The following is a 22,800-nucleotide window of genomic DNA, read 5'->3' on the forward strand; positions in this document are numbered from 1 at the left end:
AATAAATCTCGAGTATTTTAGAAATTTTGATTCAATTTTAGTGAGTGCATATATCGTCCACAAACAAAAGAAACAAAAAAAAAAAAAAAAAAAAAAATAGTCATTCCATTCCGACCTCTTATATTCCTATTAATACTCAATTCATATTCTTAAAGAAATAACCGATTCATGTACCAAATGTGCACCAAGATATACTCCGACAAGACTTACCCCACACTGGGTCGCTAGTTCCATAGAACTCACTAATAATCCAAGAATCACAAACACAGACACAAAAGCTAAGAAGTACAAAAGCGATTTCAAGTAAATGGAACCACAATGACAACTTTTTAGCTATCATGTATAGAAAATACACATCAAGATGGAAACCCGCAAGTTGAAGCCGTAACACTTGTACCAAATTTCGTAGACAAATAGCCTATGTGCCAGACCAAAAACCCTGACCCTTGGCAACGAGGGCAATACAAAAGAAGTTCGATAAATATCGCTTAAACAGGGAAAGTAAGGAAGCCTACAAGGCTAGAAAACGGAATCCTAAACTGCCAATTTAGCCAAATTTGAAGCCGCCAGGAGGAAGGTTGGGCTGGTTTGTTCCAAAACTAAAACCTTGTTGATTTCCATTCCCATTCTCCTGGGGGTTCTGCTCTTCCTCTTCTTCCTCGGCCCAATATCTCTCCAAGATCTTCACAGCCTTCTCATAAATTTCATTGTTGTCATGGCTCTGCAAATTCTCAATCTTATCCAACCCATCACATTCATCAATCAGTTGCGCATAAACATTTATTCCTTCATGCATTCCCATTTCTTTGTCGGCCTCACCCACCTTCAGAATGTTCTCAAGCCCTTCTAGGCACACTGTCACGATCCTTGGGTCAGGACAGATAAGAAGGTCACATAGCGGCTTAATGGAACCTTGGCTCACCAGGAATCTACAAGAACATCATGCGTGTAAGCACGCTTTGTCTAATGCATAATGTTGCAAAAATATAAAATGAATTTATAACATGAAGTTCATGGATCAGTTTTGCGATTCAAGTCTCTTAAGTAAGGTCCAAAGAAAAGGGTTCTTCAACTTGCCCACTGTAAGAAGATTAGAACCAGAAGGTTCAGTCCTTCAACTGTCACAAACATAAGAATGGCCGCCAAAACATTACCTCGAACAAGCATAAACTATTTAGACATTGTTTTAGAGAAGCCAAGCTTCATGACAAGGAGTATATGATATGGTCTTAGCTTGATTTAGATTAGTAAAAAGGAAGATGTGAGTAGAGTGAAAAGGTTTATGGGAAAGAACATAAAATGAACCACAAATAAAGGCATCAGTAACACAGGTATCAAGGTATCCATGTGAGTTATCAGGCATATACGTAAGCTACAAAGTGAAGGCAAAGAAGAAAGGCTAGTGTGAGAGTAAAACATACTGAATCTGCTCATGAGATCCCCCAGAAGTGGCATTTGATATAGCCCATGCGGCCTCCTTCTTGATATCAAACTCAGCATGTTGGAGAAGATGTACAAGAGGGAGAATGATATTGGCCTCAATAACAGCCTGTAACACAGAATTAGAACCAATAGTAAGTTTAAGGAGTTCAACCAGTAAAATTCTCAAAGACATGATTATTTTTTAGCAAGTCATTTATCAGAGAACAAGGTTTCCCTGCTATCCAGAGTCAATGTTACAACATAATTGGCACGTTAGACTTAAAAAATCTACATTCATCTAGCATCCTAGCATCCTTGTAAAGAACCGAACGCCAGTTCTGTTAAAACTTGTTGTCTAATGATGATGAGAGCACATGCAAACCCACAACCGTCTGCATTATAGCCAACCTGTATAATGGTTTTGTTGGGTGAATGACATGGACACCAAACACAAGCCACCGATCACATGTGTATGGATGCCAATGTCGGACACCATCAAATCAGAATCCATCCCGGAGATGAGTGGAAGATCTTCTTCAAGACGAAGGATGGTTTATATGAATGGTTTGTCATGTCGTTTGGCATATCAAACGCTCTAAGTACCTTTATGAGAGTGATGACACAAGTACTAAGGCCTTTCACAGATAAATTCTTCATCGTGTACTTTGATGACATCCTCGTACCAAGCAAGTAGTCGGAGCAACATTTGAACCACCTCACTCAGGTTTGTGCCACCTTGAGAAAAGAAAGTCTTTATGCCAACCTTAAGAAGTGCTTCTTCTTTACCGATAGTCATCTTTTAAGGGTTCATAATTTCCTATGAGGGAATATCAGATAACCAACAGAAAATTCAGGCGATCATAGACTGGCCTGAGCCAAGAATATCCATGACATTCGTAGCTTTCACGGGCTCACTATAACGTTGATTGATTAAAGGGTTTATCACCATTATGTCTCCCATCACGGACCGCTTGAAGCAAGGTGAATTCAGGTGAATGCTACAGCTAAAGCATTTGGGGAGATTAAAAAAGAATGACTAAAGCCTTGGTCATGTGACTCCCAAATTTCAAGAAAGCATTCGAAGTGGAGTGCAATTCGTGCGTCGGGTATTGGCATAAGTGGAGCACTTGGTCAGGAGCATCATCACCTGATAGCCTATTTTAGTGAAAAACTGAATGAGGCTAAACAAAAGTGCTCAAACTTATGATAGAGTTTTATGCAATAGTGCAAGCCTTATGCCACATCCACCATTATTTACTGCAGCAAGAGTTTGTGCTATGCTCTGACCATGAAGCCCTACGCTACCTCAATTTCCAAAAGAAACTCAATTATAGGCATGGTCGTTGGGTCGAGTTCTAACAAGCCAACTCACTTGTGTTGAAGAATAGTTCAAGAGTTGAGAACAAGGAGGCCAATGCACTTAGTCATCAAGTAACTTTGCTCTCCATGATGAGTGTAAAGGTTACAGGGTTTGAAAGACTCAAAGAGGACTGAGTCACGTCCTAATTTTGGAGAGGTATATATAGCCATACAAGATGGATTGTGCCCTATTGCAAATGGCTATTACCTTCAAGATTGATATTTATTCCAGGCCAACAAGCTTTCGTCAACGCAAGATTTCTTATAATGGGAGATTCACGCGAATGGCCTTTTGGGACGGTTTGGGCGTGAGAAGACTATAGAAGAAGTGGAGTGCCAACTTTATTGGCCGAGCCTAAAGAGAGACGTTGCCAATTTGATTGGTCAATGTCAAATATGTCAGTTGGCCAAGCACAAAAAGTAAAACACTGGCCTCTACACTCCCCTCCCTGTACCAGACTACCCTTGGCAGGATGTATGGACTTTGTGCTTGGGCTCCCAGGTACCTTAAAGAAACAAGATTCCATCTTTGTGGTAGTGAGCCATTTTTCCAAGATGGCCTACTTCATTTAGCGCGCCAAGACTTCATACGCCTCTAAAGTTGCAAAGCTCTATTTTGATGAGGTTGTCAAATTATAAGGTCTTCCCAAGACCATAGTGTTTGATAGGGATGTTAGGTATATGACTTATTTCTGAAAAACCCTATGGCATGGCACATGGTTGGTACGAAGCTGAAGTTCTACATAGTCTACCATCCTCAAACAAATGGCTAGACTGAAGTGTTCAATTGTAGTCTAGGAAATATTTGGGATTTGATTTCCCCTACAACTCAATTTGCAAACAATAGCACTGTCAATAGGTCCATAGGCATGAGTCCATTTGAAGTTGTCCATGGTTATAAGCGTAGGAAACCTTTAGACCTTCTCCTGATGTCTCCGCATGCTAGGGTTTCTGAGTCAGACGAAGCATTTGCACATGCTCATGACTTGCATGACGAAATCAGTAAACAAATTCAAGCAAGTAATGCCCAATATAAACTTCAAGCCAATTCACATAGGCATCACACTGCATTTAGCATAGGAGATTCTGTCATGGTCCGGATTAAACCTTAACGGTTCCCACCTAGATCCATTCGAAAATTGCAAGCTCGTAGCGTTAACACTCTCAAGGTGTTGCAATGGGTCGGACCAAATGCATATGTCATTGACCTTTCGCCCAACCATGGTATTAGCTCCACATTTAATGTAGAGGATCTAGTTGCTTCTTCTTTTTCTCTCTTCCCCACTTCTCCAATCTCCCTTCAACTTTCTACTTGATTTCACTGTTGTGTTGCATCAATGAATTAAGTTCTTCGGAACAAATGGCTCCAAAGGAGATCCTTTTTATTTTAGCCATAAAAAGAAGTGGGTTTACATACAATAAAAAAAAAAAAACAAAATAAATAAAAAAAAAGTTGTGTGAGATTCTCTTCCCATGCAAACATGTAAGAGCAGCCAATAAGCAAATCATCAAGAAAAGCAATCTTCCACAATGTTTGTGAAAATCATTACACAACTTGGAAAAAAAAAATAACCAAGAAACAAGAATAAGCAATCAAGGATGAGGAATAAAGAGTCAAGACCAGCACATTTGATGAAGCAATTAATTACATAGCTTCCATATAAGAAATTAGTCCACTACAAACAAGATGAAACCTTATCTGTCTAAGGTATGGGGTAGGCACAGTATCCTTCCCTTCCGCTCCCCCGCCAAACAAAAAATGGAAGTAAAAAACACCAATCTGTTTACTATCTAGTAATGGTTAAAGAATATTTCAATAACCACTAGTTTTGATCAAGAATACCACACAGTTATCAATTTTCGTGCTAATGATAATTGACCAACACTATCATGTAACCAAACAATGATGAGGAGCGTGGATTTAGTCGGTTCCATTTATATAGTTGGACACATTAGAGAATCTTCATGATACATCATACATAAAGAGAATTCTTTACCTGTATTTGACCTCTATTCCCAGCTGTGATATTTGAGATTGTCCAACAAGCTTCTTTCTTGATGCTTTTTTTGTGATTTTGTGTAAGAAGTTGATAGAGACAAGGGAGAACTTTGTTCTCAATTACAAACTGAAAAATACATATTGAGGTCAATTAGTTGTTATGTATAGGGAAGAAAAGACAGCAGTTTCATTCAAATGCACACGTGAGAGAGAGAGAGAGAGAGAGAGAGAGAGAGAGAGAGAAAGAGAGAGAGAGAGGGGGGGAGGGAGAGAGAGTAAAAAGATATTTTAAATATGGATAGCTACATTAATTAACAGTCTTCTAATACATGCTTCTCAAAACATAGATTGATATTGACTTGGTTATTGTATTTCAAGGATCGAAAATTGAACTAATGTATGCAAAGAAAACGTCCTTAATGTAAATGCTTTGTCACTCCTAACTAATTTACACTAAAAAGTAAAACATAGGTGCAAGATAATTAGAGATAAATCAAAGCAATTCAATTAACATAAAAAATCAAGCACATGGTACACAATAGGACAAACCTCCAACAGTATCAGGTGAACAATAATGACCTTGACCAATAAGCAACATGGTAAGAATTTAAAACGTGTACAAATTATTGTCAATACCTGAGTCTGTGCATCATCACCCGTAACAATATTTCCCACAGTCCGAAGTGCAGGTATAAGAACTGTGGGCGAAGGATGACTTTAAAAAAATTAAAAAAAAAACAAAAAAAAACAAAAACAAAAACAAATGTTAGTCAGTAACATAACACACAACTATAAAGAAGAGCAACAGAATACAAAATACACACACACACACATAGATGGAGGTATATGTTCTTGAAGTGTCATAAAGGAGAAAATGCAAAACAACCATGCTAGAATATATGGAGGTCAGTGCCATATACTTGAGAGATTCGTAGAGAGCACAGGAACTTACAGCAGAAGCTCCACAAGTCGTGGGCAGACACCTGCTTCAATAACAGCCTGAATTTTATCATTCGGGCCATCTGAAAGATAAGATAGGGCCCAGCAAGCATCAGTCAGAACTTCTTCATCATTCAGGTGAATAAGTTTCCGGAGAATTGGTAAGGCAGGCTTCACCTGAAATAGCCAAGGACAGTTTTTACCATCAAAATAATTTATCAGCATATGTGGTTGCTCGGGAAGGAGTCAAGTCAACAATGAAAATCTAATATACAGCATCCACATGGCATAGTGACTAAAGAGTGAAATTACAAGGATGACTTCTCACCTGCTCAAATGCTGTTGGTGGCTTGCCACGACAGAAGTTAGATAGAGTCCATGTAGCATTCCTCAGCATGGACAATTTTGAGTGTTCGTTTAACTGTGATAGTAACGGCACAAGCGCACCATGACTAAGAACAAGATCCCTACAACTTGGGGAATCACCAGCAACATTACCTAAAGCCCATACCGCCTGTTCAAGAAGCAAGAAAGTGAGGATAAGTGAGGATTGCAAACATATTAGGAATGAAATCAAAAGAGAAAACATAACAGATGGGGAGATAATTAAGCTGGGAATTATTTGGAATTTAGAATGAATATAGAAGTATGAAAATCCAAAGCTGAGCATGGGGAAAAAAAAAATCAGAGATATAGGGGGGCAGAATTTTTGTGATAGGGAAAAAAAAGCACTGAAAATTAGAAAACAAAAAGCATAAACAGAAAAGTCAAGCAGAGGACTTCCTGAAATTTATAAAACAAAAGAAGTGAAGCAACCTGCTCTCTGACATCATCACTGGCAGAGCTAAGAAGTTGCACGAACATGGGGACAGCACCATGCTCAATTACCACTCGTGTATGCTCCGACGTTCCAGATGCAACATTGGTCAAAGCCCATGCAGCTTCAAACTGCATGCAAAAGCAAATTCAGTCTTGGTATCATATTGACATCTCTTACCAACAATTTCACTTGCATAGAAACTTAAAGCTATAACAAGTCCCTACTTGCAGTTGGGGCAGATCATGCCTTCCCAGAAACTCCACAAATCGAGGAACCACACCCGCTTTGATTACCTCATCAATTGGAGGGCTGCGCTCTACACAAAAATTCAGAAATGCAGATTAACAGTTAACAATATCCAGGGAGATTCCCTTAAAAGGATATGCTGGGAACTTCATCCATACCTATCGATAATAGCTTTCTAAACTGAGTAGTGGCTTCCAACTGTGAAGCAGGATCATCAGACCATGCTCCTTGTACCATCACAGGAATGCTTTCTAGCTGTTAAAGAACAGTACAACAACACACATGAAAATCAAACATCAAAGCCATAATTATCAAAACAAGTAGCACTGAATAGAACATTGAATCTTCAGTTTCTGAATAGATCTCATCAATGGGGCGTTACACTTCACCATCCATAAAGATGATTCTGATAAGGAAAATATACTGAAGGTTTATATTTATATGATTGAATGCTCGTCAAACTCAGATTTAAGCAGCTCATCTTTTGGGTGTTCCAAAACATTAAAACACCTAAGATTCAAAACGTATTAATCTTCTTCTATCCTACATTTCCTCAATTACCAAACACAATTTCTGATAATTCCAACAAACAAGGTTGCGTCCGAATAACCATAAACCAGTTTGTTGCGTCTTTCGCAGTTGACTTGAAATTCAAGTTCTCTCTCATCTCCAAACAGCGAGAAACCAAAGAATCCAACTTCTGATCTTACATTTCTCGCAACCAAACATAGAAAACAAGAAAACCCACAAAAAGCCATCAATCAAAACGATAAACCTATATCTAGACCAATATGTAACTTTTCCCGTCTCCCAAACCACCAAAATCCTAAGCTTTGAAATCCAAATTCCTCCCCTTTTCCTACATTTTCTAATCAACCAAACAAACCACAAACCAAATCCCCAAAATTTAAAAAAATAAATCAATCAATCAACCCAAAATTACATCTTTCATCAAAGTAAAAGTTTCAGATCAATAAATCCAAAAAAAAAAAAACCCATCAATCATAAACCCAAAACTGCCCAGACTCGGTACAAAAATTTTAAAAAACAAACAAATAAATAAAAGGAGTAATACCCGCTTTTCCAAAGCGGCGGCGTTTTGGGACGCATCGGCGAGTTGCTGAATGGGTTGGGAGTTAAGGCCGAGGAGGCCTTCTCTCCGCTTCTTCAAGAGATTGTCCTCGCGCTTGCTCTTCCTGATTTCCACCAGATTGTCCTCCCTCCTCCTCCGAGCCTCTTCCGCGTCCACCCCCGTCTTGTACGCCTTCTTCCGCACCTCCGTGCGCGTGCTACTCGGCCGCAGAGACATTGTGCCCTCGCTTTTCGGTGGTTCCGCGACAAATTCCTCTGCTCCGCAACTGTTCGAAGCACAGAGTGTCAGAGAGAGAGAGAGAACGAGGGATAGAGATATTGAAGACGGGTCGGATTAAGGGTTGTTTTCGGTAGAGAAGGTCGTTTTATATTTTTGGGGGAGTTAACTTGCTCGCTCAGGTTCCCCTTGTACGTGTGGGGGCACATCCGGGCATACGTGGCTAGGAGTTTCAAATTGACTACCCTCCTCAATGGTGTCTGGCGTGCATGAAAATTGGGATTCAATTACCAAAATTGTTACCGTTGGTTCATGCATCTCAATGAAATTCATCATGCAGATGGTATGACATATGGGCTTGCTTATTGGTCTACATCTTAAAAATAAAAAAATAAAAAAAAAATAAAAAAAGTATGGTTTTTTTAAAAGTAGCAATTTTAAAATATACGATTTAAAAATGTAGTTTTTAAAAATGCAGTTAAGTATTTGACAAAATCACAATTTAATATTTAGAATTGTGCATTTTTAAAAAGCGAAATTCCAAACTATTCACTTTCTACAATTTGGTTTAAAATCGCATTTTTTATCTGCAAAATCACAATCTCAAACGCACTCTTAATGTGTAACACCCTGATTCCATATTGGGAAGAGATGAATAGCTCACATAGAGTGAGAATGGTTTATAAAGATACTCATGGGTGCTAAGTCCCACATTGCTTAGTTAATAGGTGAAACTAAGTTTTATAATGAATTTTTAGGAAAGCTTTAAATTGACTAGTCCTTTTAGAGTAATAGCATAGATGTAGCTAGCGTTTTTCCCTATGTTATTACAAATGATATCAAAGCCAACTAGTAACGCCATGTTATATGGTACTGGAGAGCAGCATGACGTGACATTAACGTGGACGTCAAGGGTTTAAAGGGATGAGTTTATAACATTCTGGTCCCATATTGGGAGGAGATGAATATCTCACATAGAGTGAGTGGTTTATAAAGATACTCATGGGTGTTAAGTCCACATTGTCTAGTTACTGTGTGAAATTAGGCTTTATAAGAAAGTTTCAAATTGACTAGTCCCTTTTAGAGTTGTAGCGCAGATGTGGCTAACGCTTTTTCCTATGTCGTTACATAATAAGTAATGCTATAAGTCACTATTTTGTTCATAAAAAAATGATGTGACTTTTAAAATAACCATTGAACTTGTGATTGATCACTATTAAATTTTGATTAAGTTGTAATTTTAAAAGCCACATCATTCTTGGAGAGACATAAAAGTGACTTATAGAATTATCCCACTCTTAATGGAATATACTTTTTTTAGTTGGGCTTTTTATTTTAGGACTAAACAAAATTTTCTCTACATTTCTTTTTATAATTACTTAACTAAAGAAAAGTAGTATGCTCAGAATATGATATTCCTAATTATCGTGAAAAGAGTAACTCTATTTAAGCGACTATTATATGACTATCATACAACTTGAATGATTTGTCGCATGCACCGGTGGTAGACACTACGATGCCTAAGTAAGTAAGGTAATTTCTAAAATGGTAAGAATCAATAATATGAGAAGAAAAGTAATGTGAATACCTCATACTTAAGATTTTTCACCTTCTTTATACGACTGCCATAAGTGAGACAAGTAAGTATGATATAAAAAAGAAATCAGATGTCAAGGGTTAAGTATAGAAAGTGGCAGTTTCTCATTATTTTTTTTTTTATTCTATGTAACAGCTTCAAAATTAATTAATTATGGTAAATAATTCAGAATATTACTCATAACTCCCCCAATTTAACTAATTGATAATTAAATGAAAGTGCTACCCATTTCAACAAATACGGGTATAAAATACGACGGAAAGTAAAACTATTTCACTGTCAAATACAATTCCAAGCCTTTAAAGGAAAATATATCAGAGATTAAAAAAGAAAAGGAAAAGTTACTAAGGTAAATAGCCAGTGTGCTAAGATCAATATTATATTTCCGTTGCATATATTTTGATATTATGATGCTTGAGGCGACATCTTAGCTTATTACAAATTAATTAATTAATTTAGAAACACTACAACAACACTTCCGCTAGGGGTGTAATTTCTGACCGGTTATAACTGGTTGGAAAACTAATTTCAGGTAAATGAAAAATCGAAAAACCGGTTTGGTACCTAATTATTTATAACCGGGTACCCGAAGTCGAAGCCGGGTATTAATTTTATAGACACCCGGTTATAACCGGATAACTGACTTTTTGTTTATAATAACAATATATTAAAAAAAATATTTTACTTTACTTTTTCAGGAGAAAATTTGATGCAACAGTATGTGTCACTCTTGCGCGTAAAGGATCTATTGTTTAAGAGAATGGTCGGGTGCATCTAGAATAGCTCGGTTTGCAATAGATGGTAGCTTCAAAGTCAATATGATGCTAGCAGTTCTTAGGAAAAGAGTATTTCTTTGGTTTTATTAAGAAAAAATTACAGTTTAGTCCTTCAAATTACTATTTGTTTTGCAACTAGCCTCACAAATTGCTAAGAACACTAGTAGCAGATGCCCTATAAGTAGTTTTATTCCCTGAAATAGGGAATATTTGAAAAAAAAATTACAAAAAAGTATGTCACAGCAGACGCCCTATTATGCATCTTCATCCTTGGGTAGCTACAGTGCTACCCAATCTAATATTTTAATAGACAAAAACACCTCTCTCTCTCTCTGACTATCATGTAGCTGTACCCTCACTCGCTGGATCCTCTTCCCTCTTCTTATTCACCAAATTCCCCTTGTAGCCCACTGCAACACTCGAGGCCACCGCCACTGCAACACTGTCTGTCAACAAGATGCGTCTGTCCACTCTCACGGCCACCGCCACTTCACCAATTCATGGTTCCTCCGCTTCATTGCCTGCCGATACAGCCCTTTCCAGCAGAGCCAAGAAAAAAACAAGGCGATAATCGCCAGCGAGTTGTTGTCCCTCTACAAGTTCAATCTCTCTAGCGCGCTCTTGCCGAACTTCGGCCATCTGCGCTTCCTCTCAAACCTTTCGTCGCCGCCAACCAGCTCTCCGGGCCCATCCCAGTCCTCCACAACAAGCTGAGCGACGCCATCCGCTCGCTCTCAGGAACTCAACTCCGTCAAATCCCTGAGGAAGTTTCCAGAGAAGAAGAACAAGCTCTATGGTAGCAACAACACCGGCAACCTAAACGACGCCATTGAGGAAAACAGCCAGGCCAGGTTCGTTTTCGTGAAGGATTTCCAGGGATCGTTGAAGAAGATGACTGATGAAGAAGACTGCTCGGCCATTCAAGACTCAGGAGGCCAAGAGCCTCCACGCAACGGTGACTGAAATAAATGAGAGAGAGTGAGAGTGAGATACTGTGAAAATAAAAAGTAAAAATAATAATAATAATTTAGTGGTAAAAGTAAGAAAGAGAACAAAGAATAAAATAAGAGTAAAAAATAGTATTTAATTGATATAGGAAAAATTAAGGGAATCTATTGTATGGTGTTTTTTTATAGGGAAAAAAAAAATGGTTTGGTTCCCTAAATTTTCTTTAATATAGGGAAAATGGTTGGGAATCTGATGCTAGTGCTCTAACAGCAGTCTCCCGTTATTGGTTCCCTTCCCTAAATATAGGGAAAATTTTACAAAATCTCACAAAAATCACCCCACAGTAGATACTTCAAATTTACATTTTTTGGTTGGGTAGCACTGTAGCTTCCCAATAACTTTTTTTAATGAAAAAAATCTGTCTCGCTAACTTTCTCTCTCTCCTTCAGCCGCATCACTTCTTCTTCTTCATCTCCTTCACTTCATCTCCTTCTCCTTTTTTTTTTTTTTTTTTTTTTTTTTCTGTTTCTTTTCTTTTACTCGTTCTTTTTTTCAAGAAGAACAGAAGGTGAGACGAAAGAGAGAGACCGTGAGATACTGAGAGAAAATCCAAGAGATCAGAGAGAGAGAGAGATCGGGAGTTTGAGAGAATGAACCCGAGAGAGAGAGAGAGATGTAGACGGAGAGGGAGATCGCCGGAACCCGCGAACCTAGAGGAGCCGATCGTCGGTGGGTTGCCACCGATGAACCCAGGTGAGGATATTTTTGGCAAAGCAGAGGGTGATTTCCGGTGGGTCTTTCGGTTGATCGGCCGGTGGGTGGTACTGGATTTAATAATTGTGAAACTGGGCTATGAATGATTCTAGGAGATGATGATTTTTACAGTGGGTTTTGCCATTGACTCATTCTTGCCATCAGCCGGAGAAGACGAGAGAGAAGAAGTGAGAGAAGAAAAGAAATAGATTAAAAATAAAAGTAAGAAAGAGAAAAAATAATAAAAAAAGGTAAAAAAAAATATATTTAATTCATATAGGGAAATTATGTGAATCTATTATGAGATGTATTTTTATAGGGAAGCAAAAGTGGTTTTGTTCCCTAAATATAGGGAAAATGGTAGGGAGACTGCTGCTAGTACTCTAATAGCACTAGAAGCAGTTACTCTATATTGGTTCCCTTCCCTATATTTAGGGAAAATTTCATAAAAAATATTAAAAAACCTTCAATAGCAGATACCCTATATTTAGATGAGGGGGTTGGGAATGAATAGTAATTCCCTATGTATACATGTATACTATTCATTCCCTATGTATTATTTTAATATAAAAGAAGTATAATTAATTGATATAGGGAAGAGAGAAAAAGTAGGAAAGGAAGAAAATGAATAAAATAAGAGTAAAAAAATAATATTTAATTGATATAGGAAAATGTAAGGGAATCTATTGTGTGGTATTTTTTTATAGGGAAGCAAAAAGTAGTTTTGTTCCATAAATATAGAGAAAATAGTTGGAAATCTCCTGTTTAGTGCTATAACATTTCGACTCTGGCCCCCAAACTATCAAAACGTTTGAAAAATGCTCATTTTGGCGACATATGCCTATAATACCACTGTCACGTATCATTTTTCAAATAAAAAAAATAATAATAATTGAAAAATAATAAAAAACTACAGAAAAAAAATGAAAAACTAATCTAAAAAAATCTTTAATTTTTTTTTTTTTTTTTTAAAAAAAAAAAGAAAATGGTTGTGAATGGGGTAGCCTTAAATCGCCGTCTAATTTACTTTTAACTTTAATTTTTATTTTTTGGAAAATTCACAAGAACGTAGACTAATAATAGACAAATTTGGGCGTGTCAAAACCTCGCGGTGACATTTATGGTTGAATTCAAACGAGGAGAAATTTGCAAACGGGGTTTGAATCTCGGATACACAGGAGGAAAATGGAGGATTACTATAACGTCTTTTACGCTTCAAAAGTTGAAAAATAATAAAACTAATAATTTCAAAAATTAGTACAACCTCGAGTCAGCGAGGGCGTAAAAGCTCTATTTCAATTTTCTCAGCTACCAAACACAGGAATCTCAGATTAAAAGCCATAATTTCTTACTTTCCTACCATTTATCGACAACCAAACGGGACCTAATTTTAAGTTTTGCTAAGAAACGAAGATCGAACCACGCTCCATATCTTCTCAGCTACTTACCTTCGCATTCAGAAAAATCAAGAATTTACCGAATTTTTTTAAAAAAAATGTGGATCTGGTTTATAGCTGTCCCAAAGCTTCCCGCCTTCCCCACCTTCCAGTGTAAAGGCGGGTTTTGTCTTCCCCTGGGAACGTATTGAGGTCATCGATCGAAAGAATAAAGAATAAGGGCTGGCAGCTCCTTCTCCTCGGTCTCCATTTGTAGATTGTCCCAAAGCAGGATCCCTTCCAGCTGCATAAGTGAGTTAGTTTTTATTATTTTTCTTTTTTAAAAAAAATTGAAAAATGACACGTGACAGGTGTATTATGGGCATATTTAATCAAAATGTGCATTTTTCAAACATTTTGGTAGTTTTGGAGGCTGGAGTCAGAATGTTGACACTTGACAGTTTATGGGACTAGCTGAAAAACGGATGGTAATTTGTGAGACTAAACTGTAATTTTTCATTTTATTCAAGTATTAATATGTTAAGTGTTACTGTTACATCTCATAATTTAATAATTTATGAGATGTAACAGTGTAGAACAATCACTATTCACTGGTCTTCTATTTACTGAGCCACAGTGAATAAATTAAACTTACCATGTTTTATGGGCAATAAAATTACAATTGTTAATAATTAATTCCGTCATTCTGTTCTGCGGACTGCCTTAGTGCCTTACACCCAGTTTTAAGCATTTATTTCTTGACTCTACAATTGCCCCAAACTCTTTTATTTCTTGACCCTACAATTGTCCCAAACTCTGGTTTTCTTTTACTTTCTTTGATGTTTTCCTTCCAAAATAAAATCACTATCCGTTTCGGATAACCGGTTTTATTAGGGTAACCGGGGGTACGCGGTTTTGGAGAAAGTTATTGAAATTTAATAACCGAGGACCCCTGAGCCGATTCTCAGTTCAGAGTCCCTGATTCTCGGTTATTGGCCATTAACCGAGAACCGGTTCTGGGTTTACACCCCTAACTTTCGATAATTATAAATTATTGAGAGGAGGGGGCATTACAACAAAAGTGAGCTAAATGTTTATATTTGAGTTGGACTCCGAACATGCTTAAGGGTACCACAACTTTGATAGAAAATTGGAATGAGTAGCTTAGTGATGTTTATCTCCACCTTCAGTGTTACGCTAATGATTTCACAAACATGATAATTTGTTCGGCTACGGGGGAACATATACCTTAAATTATGAGAAAACCAATATTTTTTTATATTCTGATAGAACCTAAAATCAGTAAATGGCTTTGTGGTAGCCAGTTATTAAAAATTGCCAATCGATTATCGACTTCGATGACCGGATAGCCGGTTAACCGGCTACCCCGGTTATTCAGACCGGGTACTAAAATTTTAAAAATAGATATTAGATTTTAAATTTTTGAGCATCTTAACAGTGAAGAAAAAGAATCGCCCACGACTCGGCATTGGTCACAGTAAACGGATCGACGAGTAGATCCGGTAACGTCCTCCTCCACCATGTGGAGGGTCACGACCACCAGATTTGGACAGTCCGCAACTCGGAACAGGAGTTGCCAGGTCAGCAGGGAGGGTAGCACCAGGGCTGCTGTCAGCCTCCTCTGGTGCGGGAGGAAAACGAAAGAAGTTGTGGAAATCCTTGAAGACCTTCCTCTTCATCCTCTTCAACGGTCTGTCGTTCACAACCATCGCCACTGGCTAATTGGTGTCGGTTGAGGCAGAGCCGTAGAGGCACAGGATGAAGGGGTTGAAGGAGTAGCGATGAAGGAAGTGGGCAACGGAGGAGCCGCCGATGCCGCTGCCTATGATGCAGACCATGGGTGGGGGCGGGTCATTTGGGCCTGGGTTGGGAGGAGAGTGGCAGACGGAGGAGGAGGAAGCTAAAAATGGAGAGGCTGACTAGTTGTAGTGAGGTGCAGAGAGGCAGAGAGCTTTGAGTAGTATCTGCTAAAGCAAAGTGGAAGGAAAAGAATGCCTAACACCAGGGTAAAACTAGGGTATAAGGGTAATTTATGGTGTGTTTGGTTCGGATGTTTATTCAATATTCAAACCGGGAAATCCGGATCCAAGTTGAATAATACCCGGTTGGCACTTGAATGAAGTTTGAATGAAGATTGAATGAAGTTTGAATTTCAAGGTGAGTCGATGCGTTAATTCAGAGCTGGCAGAAATCAGACTTCCTGGGGACTACAACTCGAACAGCAAAGTAGCTATAGAGGATTCAATTACCTAGAAACTAGTCTGGCAGAGTTGCAGGTAGCCTTCTTCGAGATCAACACGTTTCAGCCCTCTCCTCAGTGATGCACCAAATGCCTTCTTTTTCCATCAAGTTATAGCATACAAGGATGAGAAAGTCAAAAAGTAACTGAAACTTCTCCTATTTGTCTTATTGTGATATTTTTTAAAATTCACCCATACCTTTTTTTTTGGTTTATTCTGAAAAAAATAAAATCCATTCAAAATAAAATCCATTCTTTGTCCCAGAGATGGAAGACAAGAAAGTTGCAGAGATGGAAGACAAGGAGTTCCTTTCATTGTTGTCGTCGACGACCGAAGAGGGGGGAGTTGCAGTCACTGCAGCATTCATCGGGTAAGACCAGGTGCACAAGAGCTGCTGTTGTACGTGTACCGGGGGGGGGGGGGGCCAGTAGGAGAGGAAGGGAATTTATTGTGTGCAAACTCATAAATTTGCTGCTGTACGTGAACACATCCAAGGCCTTGTTATTTATTTATTTTTTTTAATTTTTTTCTATTGGGTCATCGAGATCAAATAATCTCAAAAAATTTGCTTTTTCTTGGAAGAGTAATTGAAGCTTTTGTCTTATCACATGCTCAGACTCTACACGTTAGGTGTGAACTCTTGTGGGTGTAAACCGCAGCTTCCCTCATTTTCTTCTTCCTGGCGAACAAGAAACCTGAGGTAGAAGATGCTGCTTGTTACTATTGCTTGAAAAGCAGCGTGTCAGGGTGCTTTTCAGGCTTCCATCACCTCCTTCTGCCTGTTGCAGCAATATTCGTTGGCAAAGAAGATTGGGGTCTTTCACCCATCAGATAGGTAGGTTATTTTTTGATTATTTGCTTTTATTCTATTTATTATACCTGAACTAACCATTTTGGGGCTTTGTGTTGTGAGTGACGGCCTTGCACAGTGAATAGAAATTGGCTATAAGATCGTGGATCAAAAGGTAAAACCTCAAATGTCTGTAGAGAAGCCTTCTTCCTCGGATGAGCATTCTTCCTCAACTGGTTCCAACACCGAACAATACTCAACTCCTCCATTTAAGACAGTGCACGTGGACGGTCCAAGAACACGGTCTTGGAGGGTTAGTTTCAATTTCGTCTTTGTTGTTGTTGATTATGGTTTCATTTTTTTCTATGTAATTTGTACAAGAACTTTTTTGTGTTTAAGAGACTGTTATAGAGATTTATTATATTGTTATTATTTTTTAAAATAGGTATTCCATTTTTAATGTTCAAATGTTGTTCCTGTTTGTTTGTTTGGATTTTCAAGATCATAATTTTCGTTGATCTGTGTTTTTTTTTTTCTTCTAAGTATAATTATTATTATTGTTTTTTTTTTTTTTGTTGCAAGTATAATTATTTTTTTGAATCATATCTAATGGACCGGCATGACAACTGATCTGTTGTAATTTTTTTAATGGACATCCTTTATTTTTTAACAAAAATATATCTCATACTAGTAGAATTCTAGACCAAATAATTTCCGTGGAGGTGATTTTTGTTTTAGTGTGTTCTTCTCTTGGTCACATCCATCTCGTGTGTTTACAAAATAATTGTCAATGTCCCTTTTTCTATTTTCTCGACTTCATAACATCAAGTAGATTTTCTGAATGAATTTGTAGAAAAAGTGCAAATTGTTTTTTGATTAGGACTTAGGATAACAACAATATGCCAAATTACAATAGACTTGGTGCCAATTTGACAATCTGTCCCTTTTTTTTTACTTAACAAAGGTTTAAAAAGTATGTGTGGACAAGTAGAAAACAGATTAACCCAAAAAAATTAAAGCAAATTAATCGGAATTTAGTCAAAAACACATTTTTAGTACACAACACTCAAACCTTTGAAAATAAAATCACAACACACTCTGATGTATTTTTTTTTTTTTAACTTATCAAACCATTACCAAAAACTAATTTACTATCTAAACACTGAAAAAAAAAAAGAAAAAAAAATAGCATAATATGATCCATTGATCAATATACAAAACTAATTGTTTTTACTGACCACAACTATAGATGCTATTTATATGGCTTTCTGTTTGTTTGTTTTTTTTTTTTTTTTGGCAATACACAAATATATATATATATATATATATATATATTTTTTTTTTTTATGGCCAAAACATTATCAAAAACAAATTTTTAAACAAGACACTCATATTTGTAACAAATATGTTGAAAAAAAATAAATTTATGTTTAAAACACTCTTAACTTCATAACAAAATTGGCACAAATTAAAAAAACAAACCACAAAGTAATCAAAAATTTATGAAAAGCAAATTAATTTAAAACACACTCATATCTTTAAAAAAAATTTTAAAAAAAATTGAAAAAAAAAATGAAAATGAGCACAATAATACCCCCTAATCAAAACATTATCAAAAACAAATTTATAAACAAGACACTCATATTTGTAACAAATATGTTGAAAAAAAATAAATTTATCTTTAAAACACTCTTAACTTCATAACAAAATTGGCACAAATTGAAAAAAACAAACCACAAAGTAATCAAAAATTTATGAAAAGCAAATTAATTTAAAAGACACTCATATCTTTCAAAAATTTAAAAATTTTAAAAAAATAAAAAAAAAATGAAAATGGGCACAATAATACCCCCAAATCAAAACATTATCAAAAAAAATTTATAAACAAGACACTCATATTTGTAACAAATATGTTGAAAAAAAATAAATTTATCTTTAAAACACTCTTAACTTCATAACAAAATTGGCACAAATTAAAAAAAAAAAAAACCACAAAGTAATAAAAAATTTATGAAAAGCAAATTAATTTAAAACACACTCATATCTTTAAAAAAAAATTGTGTTCGAACCACTCTTAACTTTAAAACAAAACCGGCACAAATTAAAAAAACTAACCACAAATTATAACTTTGTGGTAGATTTAACATGCTCATAGCACAAATTAAATGTTGTCTTAAATTCATGCTACATTTTATACAGCCATATTCGACGAGAAGCAAGAAGCAGTGTTTTCTTCACGCGTTAAAAACATCTCATATTCGAAAGGTACCTCACAACCTGTTTCTTAATGTATGCTGTACAAATAATGCATTTTATAACTTTTTTACTATAGGCATATATTGGAATCTTAGATTGTAATTAATTTAAATTCTATAGTCAATGTCCCTCGTAAATACCAATTGTGTCTATAAAAAAAATATACTTTCATACAATGCATCGCTGTCATTAGAGGGGATATGGAGAATGAGGTGGTAGTGTGAGGGGCTATGTACAAATATGTCAACTTCATGTGCTTTTGGTTGGATATTTTTCCTTACGTCATAACTATAGCAAATTAATGGCCCTACTTTTTCACTCCATACTATAGAAAACGAGGTGCCATGCCAAAAGGAAAGGGAATTGAGTGGACTCCTGAGGAAGCTGACATGTTGCTCGAACTTCTTCTAGAATGTGTGCATAACGGTACCATTGTCAGAGGGACCGTGACCAAAAATACATGGCTGGAACTGACCAATAAAATGAATGCGAGGGCCATTAGGGTTTTTACTCCTACCCAACTATCGACGAAGTACAACAAGTTTCGTAAAGACCACACAGACTTCTCAGGCCTGTTAAATCATGAAACCGGTTTCGGCTGGGACCCTATATTAAACACCGTCAGTGGGACCCCGACGCAATGGGAGCGTGCCAAGATGGTATGCTCTATCCCAAATTACCTCAGTGTGATCAATCTTTTATAGAAATCATGAAAAACATCTAAATGTAAACTGAGTGCCTTTTTCGGGTTTTGGTAGGTCGATGATAGAATCACACGCTTCAAGTCAAAGGGGTGCCGTAACTATGAGCAGCTGGGGATCCTTTTTGATCGGTCCACTGCAACGGGCATTCTCCGCCGATCCTCCGCACATTCCCCGCCTAACGCCGATGAGGAAGAACGTCTCATGCACCGTATGCAGACGGAGGGTATGCACGTGCATAGTGGTGGGGCTGGTCGTACGGGTCGAGCAAAAGGTTATCCGTCACAGGCATTTGTTGACCTCGACAGTCCTCATGATGATGAGGCCGGTGGACCTTCATTTGGTGGAGGTAGGCGCAGGGGGAAAGAGCCGATGGTGGAGGATACACCATCTGACCTAGCACGGGATATTGGACTGGGCGTCAATATGGGATCTACACGAAAAGGATCCTCAGGCAAAAACGCCTCCAAGCAAACGAAAAGCGCGATGGTGGCTTCGAAGCAAGCTTTGTACGACGAGTTAAGGGAGATGGCGAAGGCAAGGAAAGACATCTTGCTTCGGCGGAGTCAGTCGGATATGAGTTCCACACAACAGCACAGCACTGCCAGATCCGCACTCCCGATGGATCGTGCTCTCGACTTCCTGGACGAGTTGCAGCATGAGGTTAGTGACGAGGTTTACGTAGCTGCAACAGTTGCCCTGATGGATGAACAAATTCAAGCCGCATGGATCCGCATGACAAGAGCACGCAGATTGATCTGGCTAAAAAAGCAGAAGCCCCTTGATGATTGACAGGCAGGATAAGATTACAAATAGCTACTTGTATTTGTACTTAACTTTGAGGGTAATTTATGTTTGTTTTGTATTTTAGGTATTAAGTATGAGACAATTATATTCGGATGCAATGTGTTCTTCTATTTTCACTTAACTTTGAGGACCAATTATGTTAGTTTAATGTAACTTCGGTATTAGTTATTGCAATGTGGTATGATTGGTGATATGTGTTTTACTGTGTGCATATGTGACAATAATTGAATTGAATCTATGTTTACTGGTATGTTGTACAAATTATTTGAAGCTGTATTAAACTCAAATGTGTCCGTTGGTAGGATGGATGGATCTAACATCCCTTTCGACGCCATGGATGAGGATAGTGAACAGGAATTTGATGACGAAATAAATTTGATATTGGCTGTGCTAGACATATCAGATGACGATGACGATGACGATGGAAACTGCAAAATGCCGGCATGCAATTTGCCATTACGAGGGGCTATGTATATAAGGTGCATGCTGAACGGTAACCCATCGCCGTTTAAGGAAATGTTCCGCATGGAGCAACTCCAGTTTATAACGTTGTGTACTGAGTTGAGGGAGTGCCAACTCAAGAGGAGTACAAGGAACGTTGAGGTTGAGGAAAGTGTGGCTATATTTCTTGTGGTTATCGGCCACAGCCAGGGGCAGCGGGTCGCGTCAGATTGCTTTCAACATTCCACTGAGACAATAAACCGCCATATCAAGACGGTGCTTGGTGCAGTGGGTCATCTAGCGAGGATTTACATTAGAGTTCGTCACAGGACTGGGGTGGCCCCACATGTAAGCGATGATCCCAAATATTATCCTTGGTTCAAGGTGAGTTCATGTCCTTTTGTAACACAACAATGTTATATTAATGTCACCTTTCAAATACTATATAGAATGCCCCGGTTTTATGATTTATTATTTTTGTTATTTCTTATATTTTGATAGGATTGTATTGGTGCGATCGATGGCACACACATAAAGGCGGAAGTCCCAGTCGAACACCAACACCTCTTTCGTGGCCGGAAAAATGATTGCACACACAACGTGATGGCAATATGCGATTTCGCTATGTTATTCACGTTCGTGTACGTTGGTTGGGAGGGAACAGCTAACGATGGTCTCGTATTTAAGGATGCTGTTACAGGTGACAACGGTTTTGAGTGGCCCACAGATGGTGTGTACCTTGTAGTCAAAATGCCTTTAAGTATACATCAGACATTTTCCTTCTGTCTGTTTCTATATTGACATTTTTATTGCATTATTTATGAAGGGCACTATTACGTGGCTGATTCAGCGTATCCATGTACGCGGGGTTTTTTGCCTCCATATAAAGGGGAGAGGTACCATCTCAACACTTATCGCAACAGGCCGTTGCCACGTGGGTACAAGGAACTATTTAACTTTAGGCACTCATCGTTGCGAATGATCATCGAGAACTGCTTCGCTAGATTGAAGAGGAGATGGCGTATATTAAATGGCATCCCTGGGTACTTATTGGTGCGTCAACCTAGCATTATATTGGCATGTTGCACGCTACACAACTTTGTCGGGGTACACAATCCGAATGATGAAATCTTCAGCGGCAATGATGCAGCAGAACCGGAAATGGACGTCGATCAGGCAGACATGAGTGAGCACCCAGATGATTATGGCAACAACGATGAGGCAGGCTCATCAAATTCAGGACATTATGACTTCTCCCAAGCAGCTTCCGTTGAAATGGCCCAATTTAGAGAAGGCATTGCACAAGCAATGTGGGATACCCGTCATGGACACTAGAATGCAGGAAATTTAAAAATTTGCAATTATATTGTACAAGTAGTGAATTTTTGTTTTGGATATGCATTACGTATGGTTGTGGTTTTACGCATGTGTTTGGTTAATTTCGAGTAAAATATACTCTTATGTACGATTTTGTACCCGTATTAATTTTGTTTTACAAGTTTTTTTTTTTTTTTTTTTTTTTTTTTAATTTTTCTTAACGCATTACCAAGTAGACATGGACGTCGAGGTGAACTGTACATGTGGTGCTGGACCCATGAGACTCCTCGTTTCAAGAACAGAAAGGAACTACATGCGGCGTTTCTACAAGTGTCCCCTAAGAAAGGTATGAACTCGTAAAAAAACGCTGGCCTCAAATTGAACCAACATTTACATGTTAATGATTTTTATGTTTAAGTGTATGTTGCAGTGGCAGTCTCATCTCGTTTTAATGTATTATTGTAGAATCATCCCGGGGGTTTCTACTGGGAAGATGAGTTGATGCAAAATTTTGCTGAACCGGTACACGAGGACCCCGCTGTGCACATACATGCGCGGGGCAACGCATCGGGCATGCCGTGGCTTGTCGGGGGCATTATGCGATGTTGTGGTATTACATGGATTTGCGTCCTTTGTTTGTTAGGGTTATTGTTTTTGTTGGTTCTCATCTTCGCCTGAAGGGG

The 22,800-nt window shown here is 37.9% G+C and overlaps 2 protein-coding genes across 2 annotated transcripts; one reads left to right on the forward strand and one right to left on the reverse strand.

Annotated features, from left to right (window-relative positions):
- Positions 1–279: 279 nt before the first annotated feature.
- Positions 280–8,234, reverse strand: LOC133851348 (importin subunit alpha-4). Its single transcript, XM_062287722.1, has 10 exons — positions 7,861–8,234; positions 6,944–7,040; positions 6,764–6,855; positions 6,536–6,667; positions 6,048–6,233; positions 5,733–5,896; positions 5,417–5,495; positions 4,779–4,907; positions 1,422–1,549; positions 280–929 (listed from the first exon to the last, which is right to left on the reverse strand). The coding sequence occupies exons 1-10, from the start codon at positions 8,092–8,094 to the stop codon at positions 548–550; spliced, it is 1,623 nt and encodes a 540-aa protein (XP_062143706.1). The 5' UTR covers positions 8,095–8,234; the 3' UTR covers positions 280–547.
- Positions 8,235–20,692: 12,458 nt separating this feature from the next.
- Positions 20,693–22,135, forward strand: LOC133852673 (protein ALP1-like). Its single transcript, XM_062289438.1, has 3 exons — positions 20,693–21,184; positions 21,302–21,530; positions 21,627–22,135. Exons 1-3 carry the CDS (start codon positions 20,693–20,695, stop codon positions 22,133–22,135), a joined length of 1,230 nt encoding a protein of 409 aa, XP_062145422.1.
- The last annotated feature ends 665 nt before the right edge of the window (positions 22,136–22,800 follow it).

Source organism: Alnus glutinosa, chromosome 12, assembly GCF_958979055.1.
Source record: "Alnus glutinosa chromosome 12, dhAlnGlut1.1, whole genome shotgun sequence".
NCBI lineage: Eukaryota > Viridiplantae > Streptophyta > Magnoliopsida > Fagales > Betulaceae > Alnus > Alnus glutinosa.